General features: G+C 22.1%; 1 protein-coding gene across 1 annotated transcript; it reads left to right on the top strand.

The window, feature by feature from the left end:
* The first annotated feature begins 8,019 nt into the window (after nucleotides 1-8,019).
* Nucleotides 8,020-10,990, top strand: LOC105359765 (mothers against decapentaplegic homolog 9-like). Its single transcript, XM_011496446.1, is given in 4 exon segments — nucleotides 8,020-8,133; nucleotides 8,611-9,402; nucleotides 9,961-10,448; nucleotides 10,776-10,990. Coding segments are annotated over 3 exon segments (1,431 nt in total). The 5' UTR covers nucleotides 8,020-8,133; nucleotides 8,611-8,619; the 3' UTR covers nucleotides 10,936-10,990.
* Nucleotides 10,991-13,927: the final 2,937 nt, after the last annotated feature.

The raw sequence follows: 13,927 nt of genomic DNA, 5'->3' as shown, positions 1-13,927 counted from the left end.
TATTTTGATATTGCTTTTATTGATAGTGTCAATTATAGATTCATAAAAATGTATATATAAATATATGTCCTTGGCTGTCCAAATGAATAAATATATGTCCATAAAAATTCTACACATATATTACAAAAAATAATACTACATTTAAATTGATATAAAAAGAATTCTGAAAACAAAGCATTAATATAAAACTAACATATCATATGTAAAGGTTGTTTTAATATATGTATAATTATAGCAAACAACGATTTATTAGTAACTTCTTTTATGTGTGTATTTATATGTAACAAAACAAAACTATTCAATATTTTTATTATTTTATAAATTTAAAATTTCATTTAAAATATCATTTAAATATTATTAATAACATATTTTATAATATTTTTGAAATACAAAATTTTATACATAAAATGTTATAAATAATTAATAAAATAAATATTACAAAATATAGTGTGGTTATTTAATTGTTATACCGAGCAATTTTGTAACATGGTTTTGTTTAAAATTGTAATACCATACATAGAACACTACAATGTCTTAATCCATGGCCTTTCTTCAGTGTATTCAAATGTCGACGGTATTAACGCCGCTTCTTCACCTGTTGAGGAAGTGATAACGATGAAGTCAAAGAGTTAAGCTTCAACTGTCGATGTAACATTTATTAAGTAATAACATTTTATTAAGTAACAAATAATCCCATTTACCAAACACATCAGCAATGATATTAGTTTGATCTCAATCTTATGAAAAAAATTAATTAATGCAATGTACAAATAGTTATGTATGTTTGTAAAATTATAATATACATGTGAAACATTTTATTACCTCTTGTTTATCTCAATGATATTAAATAATTAAATTTTCACATCGTCACTTTCTCCTTTTTTGTTTCGATTTCATCCTTGATTGTGTATCAACATTTGCATTTTTCTATAATCAAGAAAAGAAGTAAATTAATTAATTATTAATATAATTCTTGTAAATTTTATAATTCAAAACATATGCATAAAAAAGATGTAAAAAATTAAAAGACAATTGCTATTTCTTTAATTGTTAGACCTGATAAACAGTACATAAAAGATAAGTATATCAGTCTAATCAATTAAAAGGAAATGAAATGTTCATTTTAATAAATTATATTTAATAAAAATATAAAAATCTACAGTCGCAATACAATGACTTTCAATTTTTAAAATGGTATTTTTTTATATTTCATACATTTAATCAATAGTGATTTTAAATAATTGATATATTTTAAGCAACTATGTTTGTAAATAAAAAGAAATAATGAAAACATCTGATACAATCTTAAAATACACAAAATAATTGTTTCAGCCAATAATAAGTACATAAGTGTTACAAAAAACATAAAATCTAGAAAATATCTAGAAAATGTAATTTTCAGGTAAACTGACATTCAAAAAATTATATGTATTATTGTTGCATTTTGTTACGGTAAATATATACAAAGTATAATGTGATAATATTGATAGAAGCATTTATTTTATTTATAAAACATTTATCAAAATAGTTCGATATATTGAATAAAATTAATTATATTTATTAACAATAATTCTTATTCCTTCATTCGATCCAATATTATCCAATTTAAATGAAACAAAATAGATTAACTTACCAAAACTAGCAAAGTTTTATTTAAATAGTAATTGCGAATAATTTCTTGTCGCTTTTATTTACATGAGAAATCTATTGCTTCTAGACTAATACCTAAATATCATCTAAATCAAAACTTCTTGAAAAATTTAGGTGCATATATAGTACTTTAACTTGTAATGCCAACTCACTTAGCATTTTATTCTATTATTTAACTGAAAAATAATTCAAAATTAATGAAATAAAACAACAAACTTTTTTTATAATACCAAATAAAATTATACATTTTTTTTAAATATCATTCAAAAACATGAGAAAAAAAAATATAAATTTATAAATTTTTAAAACATTTATATCTCATGCTTTTCCTTCTGATTAATATTTTATTGTATTTAATACAGCAAATATTATCTCTATTGTTTATATTTATAGATTAATGTTGGTTTAATTTAATACTTTAATAATTCAATTTGTGTTTTACTTAGATAAATTTCAATCAAATTTTATTTTCAACTTCTTAATCATATAAAAGCACAAAGAGTTGAATAGAATCTCAACACGTTTGTATTATATTTAGACATTTATTATTATATATAATTTGTTCAAATATAACGTATTTCAATGTTAAGTAATTATGAATTATGATAAATTAACACATTTAAAAAATATTTAGAAACTCTAAAATCATTACTTAAAAAGAACATGCTTTTATAATTAATACGTAATCTTAAATCAACTTCTTGCTGTAATATATGAAAATGAAATATTAATGATACATACGTGAAATAGTGTAAAATATTATTGGATTTCTAATACAATTTCAGTTATTATTAAAAATTTAATAATAATAATAATTTTATTATTATAACTTTATGTATATTTACTATGTATTATTCATGTTTAATACTTACCAATGAAAATACATCAATAACAATAAAATATTTATGTTCCATTGTTAGAAGTGAAATACAGTAAATATATACTTCTCTGACTGAAAATTTTATTATTTTTTGACATACCAAATATTTAAATTTATATAATATATGGATAAATTTAAAATAAAAGTTATTTAATATCAATCTGTACCATAATCCACCGGTATACTATGAAAACCTAACCTATGTGTTCTGAAATGTACAACTATCTAACATAAATTATAGAGAAAAAGTGACTTTTTAACTCAGCACAATAAAAAAATGTTTAATAAATAAAATAAAATTTAAATCTACAAACTAAAAGATAATTTCAATGATTATTACCTATTTACGTCTAGGGAGAAACTAACTTTAAAGTACAATCATGTTCTATGTTAAATCCGTTGGCCTTGAAATTATATCTTTAGCGGTACTTAAGGGACAAACCTACACTCTTAAGAGTTTTCTGAAATTGCAGAATTTCAAGTAGACTAATAATGCATTTAGAAACTTTAAATGTGATTAAAACGAAATGGATTGACGCATAATCACATCAACAAAAGAAAAAGTAGGAAATAAAAATTTAATTTTTTCATTCTGTCATTTCATATATTTTGGGAAATGTTATATGACATTAAATATTTTTTTTTATATTATTCAGATCTATTCAAAATTTCAGGAAGATTTAATTATTTTTTCTTACTTATTATTGAATAATTTGTAAATAAATAAGTTTAAACAATTGAAATTTGCTTGATAAAGCCATTCATATTTTAAACTCTTAACAATAAAATATATTATAAAGTTATACAACTAAATCCAACAATAAAATTTTTTAATAAATTTAAGATTTTTCTTAATAAGGAATGCTTATTGAGATATAATATCTTATGTATTAAAATAAAAAAATCTAATAAATTCTAAAAATTGCGTAAAAAATATTGACAAAATTAATTATAAAAAATTGTTATTCATGACGGTCATATGTGTTTCAAAAATCCCAATATTAAATGCTCATATGTTCCTATTTAATTTATATGACACATTATTAGTATGACAAATTTGTCATAAACAATTATTCGTTAGACATACAAATAATTTATATGCGGAACAAAGAAAAGCTCTTTAAATTTTAATTTTATAAGTCGAAAATAATATTTTACAAAATTTAATAGAAATCTTAGTTACCAAATTAAAATTTCCTTAATACGGTAAAAATATTATTATGCAATTTTGCATAAATATTCCATTGAATAGCATAATAAAAATTATATATATAATTATATACAATTTAATTAAATATATATCATATATATTACTTATATTACTAATTTAAATTACATTATAGATTTATTAATCATGATTTTAATTTAGTTAATGCTTTTAACATAATTGGAATGACACTTATTAAAAGTGTATATAATGAAAACATTTATTAATTTCAATTTCAATAATTTCATGATTATTTATATGATGAAATATGTGAAAAGAAGCATATTATATCTTTTTAGAATTAGCAATAAAAGATTAATATTTTCTTTGGAAAATTATAATTTTCTCTTTTACATTAATTCGTCAATAAACATTAATTATATTTCATTTAATGAGTACTAAAATAGGCTTGGATTTTTTAAAATTTTTTAATGATTATAATTATATAAAATATTAAAATTATGCGAAAGCCAAAATACGTAACGTATGCAATTTTAGGAAGTTACGATGTTTTGACTTTTCAATGAACAACGTAGGTCGGCTTACGGTATTAAAACAGGTATATGGGTAAACAGACAATAAGGCACCAGCTTGTAAATGCACTAACGGTAAACATTTACAATTACATACATGAATTCGAAGAATTTTTAGTAGACCATCATATTTAAAAATACGGGGAAATTAAGAATATTGAATATATACCTATTCAATCATAATTTAACAAAACGTGTCTATATGATGATAAAACTTAGAAATGTATGAAGTATTTATTTTAAATAGCATATTTTATAAAATAACTAAGCGAAGACTCTTTATTGTTGTAACATTGATGAGAATCTTTATAATATATCTAATTATATGCAACGTTAAATTATTATTAAAACTATAATAGAATGGTTATAATAACGTTTTGATTATAAGCACATCGCATTTATATAAGTGTTACGTATATTTTATTACTATTGATATTTACATAAATATTATGTATTTTTAACTTACATGTAGATACATTTTTCATTTTGTAATTGAATTTCTATATAATATACAATATTTTATACAAGTGTTAGGAAACAGTAAAGGACATTAAGCAATTACTTCAATAAATGACTGTTTTAATTTCAACTTAAACTAAATATGATATATGACACTAATAACTTATAATAAAACGTCCGAACTTGTTGATATTTTAAAGTGCACCATAATTAAAATAACAGAAATTTATATATTTTTTTTTTATATTAATACAGAATTTTTTTAAATTTCTTTTTATCTATAATACCTCGAGTATTTTATCAGAATAATGTTCTTGTATATAATTTATATATCTAAGCACAATAGATTGAGACGCCAAAATTGTGTATAAAATATAAATATAAAAGAGAAATATAATTAGCCTATTTGAGACAATTGAATATATTGGGCAATAATATTATTACTTTTTGTAGTAAAAGATACTAGGTCAATTAAATATATTTTTCATAGGTATTAAAGTTGTCGCAATTTACTTTACTTTGACTTCACTATTCAATAGAGTTCGAAGTATTGTTTAAAAGTTGACTAGTACCTAACATATTACTTCAAAATTAACTTATTTACCTAATTCTTAAGCATACCGAATAAACCCAGGAAGACTTTCACACAGTTTAGCCACATATATAGAAATAGAAACACCGTCGAAAGGTATGAATTATGGGTAAATCCTTTACACGGAATTCCTTAAGACTTTGCATATGCGCGGCTTCGATCCAGATGTGGTTGACAGAGGATAGGGCTAGCCATAAAAGTAAATTGACGAAGTCTCGATAAAATTTACCTACGAAAACATATGCATTGTGCTATTTATGATCTTACGCCGTAGTTAATATTTAGTAATTATCTTAACCCAAAGTAGTTTAAAAAAAATAATTTGAATATGGGAAATATTGAATAATAGATAAGTAATTGTTTTTTTTTTTATTTAATAACATTATAAAACTATGTAACAATCTGTTATGCATTTATTAATTATAATGAAAATACGATTTCAATATTAATGTGATATATTTAAAATTTTTATAAAATACACAATTTATAAAAATTATAAAAATTTATAATTATATTCAAAATATTAATTTAAGAGAATAAAAATTATATTCTACTTTACATCTAATACTTAAAAAAAATTAGAAACAAATTTAATTATATTTTATTACTTAATAATATTTGTATAATAATATTTATTGTATAAGGATAAAATTAATTTCAATATAATGAAAAAATTATAATGTAATAAATAATAATTTCATAGTTTTTATTGACTATTAATCAGTTTGAAGGATTGTTTGAAGTGTAATATGCATAGTTGGATAATTAGTTCTAATATTTTACTTTCCTTTTCAAATTTGTAATTATTTGTATCTATTAATATACTCAAAGTATGTATTTAAAATTTTAAATATAAACGCTACCAGTATTAAATAATCATATTAATATAAAGGATAAACAAGAGTTAGAGAAACTTTCTAATTCAGATATTATTTAAATACAATATTTAATTAAATAAATGAATCTAATAGAACTTTAGTAATATAAATAATACGGTTTTATTAAAACTATCTCATTAATAATAAACAATAACAATTAATATGAAAATTACGTAAGAATGAGAAAAGAATAATGTAAAAACATGTCAAAAACATTTTTTTTAACTAATTAACATTTTTAACCATTTCTCACGCATGATAAGAAACAATTTATTAATTATTTTAATATTGATTAAACATTGTTAAATTAAAAATTAGCAAGAACAACTACCTAGTAAATAATTTCTATTTCAGTGTTTGATAATAATTACTAGCTTATGCATCCTAATATAATATTTTAACTAGATGTTTATCGTTATATATCGTGTATATCGTTATAGATTATTATTATGTTAAATTATACTACATTTGATTCTACTAGATTATTATGACTAGATATTTTATACTCGATATTTTATACTTATGATAAATAATATAATCAGAAGTTAACAAAAGCTTAATTTTTTTTATAAAAAATTATTATAAAATGTAAAAGAAGTATTATTAAATTTCAATCAATTAATGAATTTCAAGTAATTATATTTTGTTAATGTAACTGTAAAATAACTAATATATTTATTTAAAATTCAATTAACAATAAAGTTTTTAAATTATTTTACATATTTTTGTTAATAAACATGTGTTTTTGAATTTTCTTTATTTTATAATATATTAAAATAAAATGTTGATACATTTGTAATATAATTTTGATCGATTAGTATATGTATATTACATGTTTTATTCCTGTAAAATTCAATGTATAAAATATAATTTTTTGTAACACCTAATCCAATCCGGATTTAAACTTAAGTAGCTGGTATCATTAGGCCCTACAGGTTGTACAATTGTAGTATTATTGTATTGTGACTGGGATAGGTATTAAAGAATTATAAGAGCTAAATATGTTGCAATATGTAAGTTAAAATTTAAAATCTATTATTAAAAGAATTAGTAATAAAATTGATCCAAAAATAGATTAATTATTAGGAGTGATGTATTTCAAATTAAAATAATACAAATTATTAAGTAAAAAATAGTTTAACGCATTATTTATTTTTACAAAAACTTGCATTCAAATGCAATTAATTATAAATTAATTCATTAATAGTTATTAATTTAATAAAGTTTAAAAATAAATAATTTGTTGTTATATATAAAAATACTTAATAAATATTTTAAATAATTAAATTAATAAATAAAAGGAGTGAGCCATATGTACCAAAATGTTAAAAGCCAAAATATGCTTCATATTTTTATTATTGCTCATATTATGTTATAATGAGTTATATACTATTCATACTATTTTATTTATTTTCTTAATTGAATGTGAATAATTAATTCGTTTATTTGCATAGACCGTAATTTTATCAAACTTATAATGTAATTAAAGCTCTGACATTTTATTAAAATATTGAAATGTAAATTCAAATGAACCATTGAAATATATGCAAAGAATAGCAAATTTCTTTTACCTATGCTTGTTCATACCTGCTTCAAAAGTAGCAGGTACTATTTCAATGTCCAGCTGCTAACAATAACAGAGTATTGCGGTCAAACGAGGAAAAGGAACGTACTTAGAGAGGGAAAACAATAAAATCACGCATATAAGAAAGAGAGCATTTGATTCTTTCTCCCACCACTTTTCTGAATTTGGTAAGGAAGGAAATAAATCTGTAAGGTTCAAATTAGCAACGCTTCAGTTGCTCATCGAAAACCGTAGGTATTGATACCTGCGGATGTGGAGTGCTAGTTTGTGAAATTAAAACAAAATTTGTTTTATATGAACAGTTATTTCAAGGATTGCTACTGTTAAATAATATTAGTGAAATATATAGGTAAATATGTACATTTGAAATTAGTTTGTACTATTTATATTAATTTTAAAAACTATGCAACTTATTTGTTATGTTAGTTTATATCTACTGTTTATTGCAGTTATAACCAATATAATTTTTAATATATATGCACTGCACTAAAATTTTTTTTTGTGAAAATGAATATGTAACTTAATTTTATTTAGTTGTTTAAAATTGTGTTTCTTAATTGATAATATGAACGTCATTTATAATATAATTTGTATGACATTATACCGTGTGTATATAATTTGGTAACTGTCAATATAACGTACATTTCATAAACAATTTGTAATATGAAAAAAACTTATAAATTGAATAAATATATATGTAGCTTTCTCGTAATATACTTAAAGTAATTTAATACACACGCGCGCGCGCGCGCGCACACACACACACACACACACACATATATATATATATATATATATATACATATATATATTATTTTTATATCAGGAAGTTAGAATGGATATAGATGAAACACCGTACAAATCCGGTTTAATGTCGACGGTTCACAATCTCTTTTCATCAACTAATCCTGCCGTGAAAAAGCTTCTTGGCTGGAAGCAAAGCGAGGAAGAAGAAAAATGGGCAGAGAAAGCGATAGAATCTCTGGTAAAAAAGTTAAAGAAGAAACGTGGTGCCCTAGAGGAACTTGAACGTGCTATTAGCAATCAGAGTTGTACGAGCAAGTGCGTAACCATACCGAGGAGTATGGACGGCAGACTTCAAGTGTCGCATCGCAAGGGCTTACCTCACGTTATTTATTGTAAATTGTGGCGCTGGTCAGACTTGCGTTCGCATCATGAACTTAGACCTCTAGACTGTTGCGAATACCCCTTTTCTGCGAGACATGAGGAAGTTTGCATCAACCCATACCACTATAGGCGCGTAGAAACGCCCACCTTACCGGCTGTCATGGTACCAAGAAGCTCAGACTTATTCCAGCAGTGCACAACATCGAATTTTCAACAACAAAATCTGAAATCAACGATGCCACAAAACATCTCCATGCAGTACGCGTCTGGGCAACAGACTCTGGGTAATAATTCGCCACAAAATTCGTACGAGTCATACAGCTCGAGCAATTTTTCTCAAGCATCACCGTACGGCCATCAACTATATTCACCCGAGTCTACGACAAACATGGGAAACACAAGCAATACACAAATTAAGGAGGTACGTTAAAACAAAACATATTTCAGACTATTTCTATCATATAAGAATATTCAAAGTAGCTCGATACAAGTATTTTTACAAGCAATATAAAATTAATTCACTCTGCAAATAAAATAAAGAGTAAATATGTTCTAAAAAAAAAGAAAAATTTTTTAAAAAAAAAAAAAAAAAAAAAAAAAAAATGAAAGTGCAATATTCTTAATTTATAATTATTTTAATTCATTTAATAAATTATCTAGAATAGAATTGATATAATTGATGATAATAATGTCTACTTTAAATTCATACTTTACTTACAATTTATCTACTTTGATATTGTAGAATATAATACGAGTAAACTTATTTCGTAAATGTGGATACAAAAAATAGTTTCAAGCGCTAAATCAAACGGATTTATCGAATATGTAAATGTATAGAGTTGTTTGATTTAGTATTTGACAACAGAACATTACGATATATTAAATGTAAAACTTAACTATTTTTTTAACATATTGACAGCTTTATATATTATACGATTAATAATTTACATTTTTTAGAATATCTTTAAGATCAATTAAATATATTAAATTATTATAGTTTATTATATTAATAACAATATAGTATATTAAACATCCATTCTTTTTTTAGTCAATATACAGCGAAAATCCACATAATGCGAAACCAATTGCCTATGAAGAAACTTGCCATTGGGCTTCCATTGCTTATTATGAGTTGAACAGCCGAGTAGGTGAAATCTTCCAGTGCGTACAACCCGTGATTACCGTTGATGGTTTTACCAACCCGACGAATGGCACTGAACGATTCTGTCTTGGGAAATTATCTAACGTGAATCGAAATTCTACCATTGAAAACACAAGACGACACATCGGTCGTGGCCTTCAACTTCATTACGTCGGCGGTGAAGTGTACGCCGAGTGCAATTCAGATCATGCTATCTTCGTGCAATCGAGGAACTGCAATTACGAGGCTGGATTCCATCCTACGACTGTTATTAAAATGCCATCCGGTTGTGTGCTTAAAATATTCGATAACAGATTATTCGGCGAATTACTAAAAAAAAGCGTGCATTTTGGTTTTGAGTCTGTATACGAACTCACTAAAATGTGCACAATCAGGTAAATTATTATTCTTCACTATGAAATTATAGTATTATAAGATATTAAAGAAAGTGTATATATAAATATATAATGGATTTCAAATTTCTCTTACTTTTTAATATCTATCATATTTTATAATATTTCTTTTATTGTAATGACAATATAGAGTAATAGTAATTATCATTATATATTTATTAATTTATATTAAATTTATTATCCTGCATTTCTATTTTTATAAACTAGTAAGTTTCTCAAATATATAGAAATTTACTTTAAGAAAATTAATATAAATATATAAAGCAATATTAATATAATAAATAAAGCAATATTTACAATTTGTTATAGAATGTCCTTCGTAAAAGGCTGGGGAACTGAGTATCAACGTCAAGATGTAACCGCCACTCCTTGCTGGATTGAAATACATTTAAATGGTCCACTTAAGTGGCTTGATAATGTTTTAACTGGTATGGGTACACCTCATAATGCCATTAGTTCAGTGTCGTAAAGAAATATTTGTTTTAATTATTCTGTAAATATGTTGTATTAATATAGGATAAATAGTTAGTATGTATATTTTTATTTTATTTATATATTTAACAAAACGAAATTCATTTACAAATTATTGAATGTCAATATATTCCGTAAGAATTTTGTTTACGAACAAAGGTTGAGTAGTTTTACTTATTTTAGAAAGCTTTTTATATATAATATAAATAATTTTTAATAAAAATGAACTTAATTTAATTCTTGAGTACGTATTAAAATCTTTAGAATCTTACATTTAACACTTGTAAGAGTACGTATAAAATTTTGTAATACTAAAAAAATCCTTGTTTATTAATAAAATGATTAGCTTAATAAAATTAATTACGATAAAATAATTTTAAGTAATGTAATTTCATCAAATATCAATTATTCACAAATATTATAAATTATTTATGTGTTCACAATAGAATATAAAATTGAATTGTACATATTCTAATTAATTTTATAAGTATTACTTTCAGTATTAATAAATAATATATTATTAAAATTTAAAATATTAAAAATAATCGTAAAATAATTTACGAAGTACCATGTACACAAAATTATTATTATATAATTTATAATCCCTATCAAAAGATATAAAAAATATCATTTATATACCAATAATGCGGATAAAGTGTATATACTATTGCCATATTATTTTCTATTATATGGAGTTGAAACTATTTTAATTACGTATTTTTGTATATTTTTGTAAGTAATAAAAATTAATTTCCTGAAAGTGATACATATGTGCTCAAAGAAGAGGAATAAATCGTTATATTTTATACAAAAATTATTCATAAGTATATTATGAACGTGTAATTTGTAATTCTAATTACCAAAGACTAATGATATTCGACTTATTCTTCAGAAGTTTATTTTTTAATCCTGATTATTAAATTTAATTTTGATATTTTAATATATAAAAACAGAATTGAATTAAATTAGAGTTTTTAATTTTCAATAGGTGAAATAAAAACGAAGATTAATAGAGAGTATTTATGTAAATATGTAAGAAAAATGGGACTGTGATTATAATATACGAATATTCTAATTACTGACTATATATTTAATATTACTTTTTAATTATTTATTTTTAATTACTATTTAATTCTATTTTTACAATTAATAATGTTTTAACAGTAAAATTTTTCATTTATCACACTCTTTTGAATTGATATTAAAAAAATTCATTTGCTTTTCTCATTAATGTTGTACGATTTAGTTAGTACTATTATTTATCATTATTTATTCTATACATATATAAAATATTATATTACATATTTATTTGAAAGTGAAAGTAATGTTTAAATTCAGTAAGTAAATAATTGGCACATTATTTTCCAAACCATTAAATCATCTATTAATTATCAGATTTTACAGATATTCTGAATATATATTTTTATTTTGCAATTTAGTATGTATATTTTTAAAAATATTTCCATTATTATGCAATTTAATAATTAAATTTTTACCTTAATATTTCATGTTTTTAAATGTAATTATATTTTAAGTTATCCTAGTAATCTTAAATTTTTAAAATGCCAAAATAATAGTATATAATAATTTATTACTTTATAAATAAAAAAGATATTTCTATGAATTTTTATTGATAATATTAGAAAATTGTTTTTAAAATATTGTAAATATCATAATAATTACTATACGGGCTGACAATTGTATATGAAATTTATTTGTTCATTTAAGGATATTTTATCAACGTAGAATATAATTTTATTTCGATTTACTTGCGCAATATAAAATAATGTTTACGTTTTAATATAATCATTATTTATTTATATGTTATATCCAGTTAATATTTATAAATCTTTTATTTTAATTATTGTATTTTAATTTTTTTTTTGTTATTAACTAATACATCGATAACATTATTAATAGAAATAATTTATTAGAGTCTTAAAATCAATCGCAAAATTTTCTGAATCTTAAAAAATTTTTCTAAAAATTTAAATATTGCAATAATTCTTCCTTTTAAATATCGAGTGATGGATCCAAAACTTATCAAGTTTATACTACCGTAATTATTGTTTATAAGCTTTCTCTTTAACAAATGAAAATTTTTTAAAATGAAAATGGAAAAAATTAAACTTTTAATGAATGAAATTTTTTAGTTTTAATTTTATATAGATTTTAAATAATATTTTCATAGATTTTTTCTTTATGAATATGTTACTATAATATGAAAATAATATTTTAAATATGATTAAACAGAAAGTTTTGTAGATTTGTGCTGTATGAATTATGTTTCATGTTATTTTTATAACGTTGATTTAATTTGAAATACATTATTTTATTAAAAATTGAATCTCTGAATATTATAATCAGATAATTAAATAAACTAATAAATTAAAAATAATTTAATAAATCATTTATATATACTCTAATAAGTTGTTTATGCAAGGTATATTATCATGTAAGGGGGTGGGATTGAATACATACGTGGATCAATGTATCATCGAAATGAAATAATGCATGTTTTAATGGTTAGATATATTTTCTGAAGAAAATTTTATATCTCCCACAATAAGAGGAAAATTATAAACTAAAATTTACTAATGAGTTTTTCATGTTGCCTTGAAGCTTCTAATATAAATAGCCTAAAACATTTTTACTAACGAGACAGTCTGGTTCACCCGGCAAAACCGTTGTCTTTTCATTTATTAGAAAGATTTATTTGTATAGTTATATATATATATATATATATATATATATATATATATATAGTGTTTAAAATCTGAACCTTGCTATAACTTATAATACTATTTTTTATGTAAACATTGGACAATTAGGAGAATCACTTACTTCCTTCATTCAGCTGAAATAGTTTTTCTATCATTTTTCATTGTTTAAATTTATCTTTACATTTTAATGAAAAATGTAATAAAAAATGATTTCATATTTGTCAAATTATTACGTAGAATATTGTGACATATGATATAATGTATAAT

The sequence above is a fragment of the Ceratosolen solmsi genome, unplaced genomic scaffold (assembly GCF_000503995.2).
Source record: "Ceratosolen solmsi marchali unplaced genomic scaffold, CerSol_1.0 scaffold29, whole genome shotgun sequence".
NCBI lineage: Eukaryota > Metazoa > Arthropoda > Insecta > Hymenoptera > Agaonidae > Ceratosolen > Ceratosolen solmsi.
This window is presented reverse-complemented; position numbering and strand designations above follow the sequence as displayed.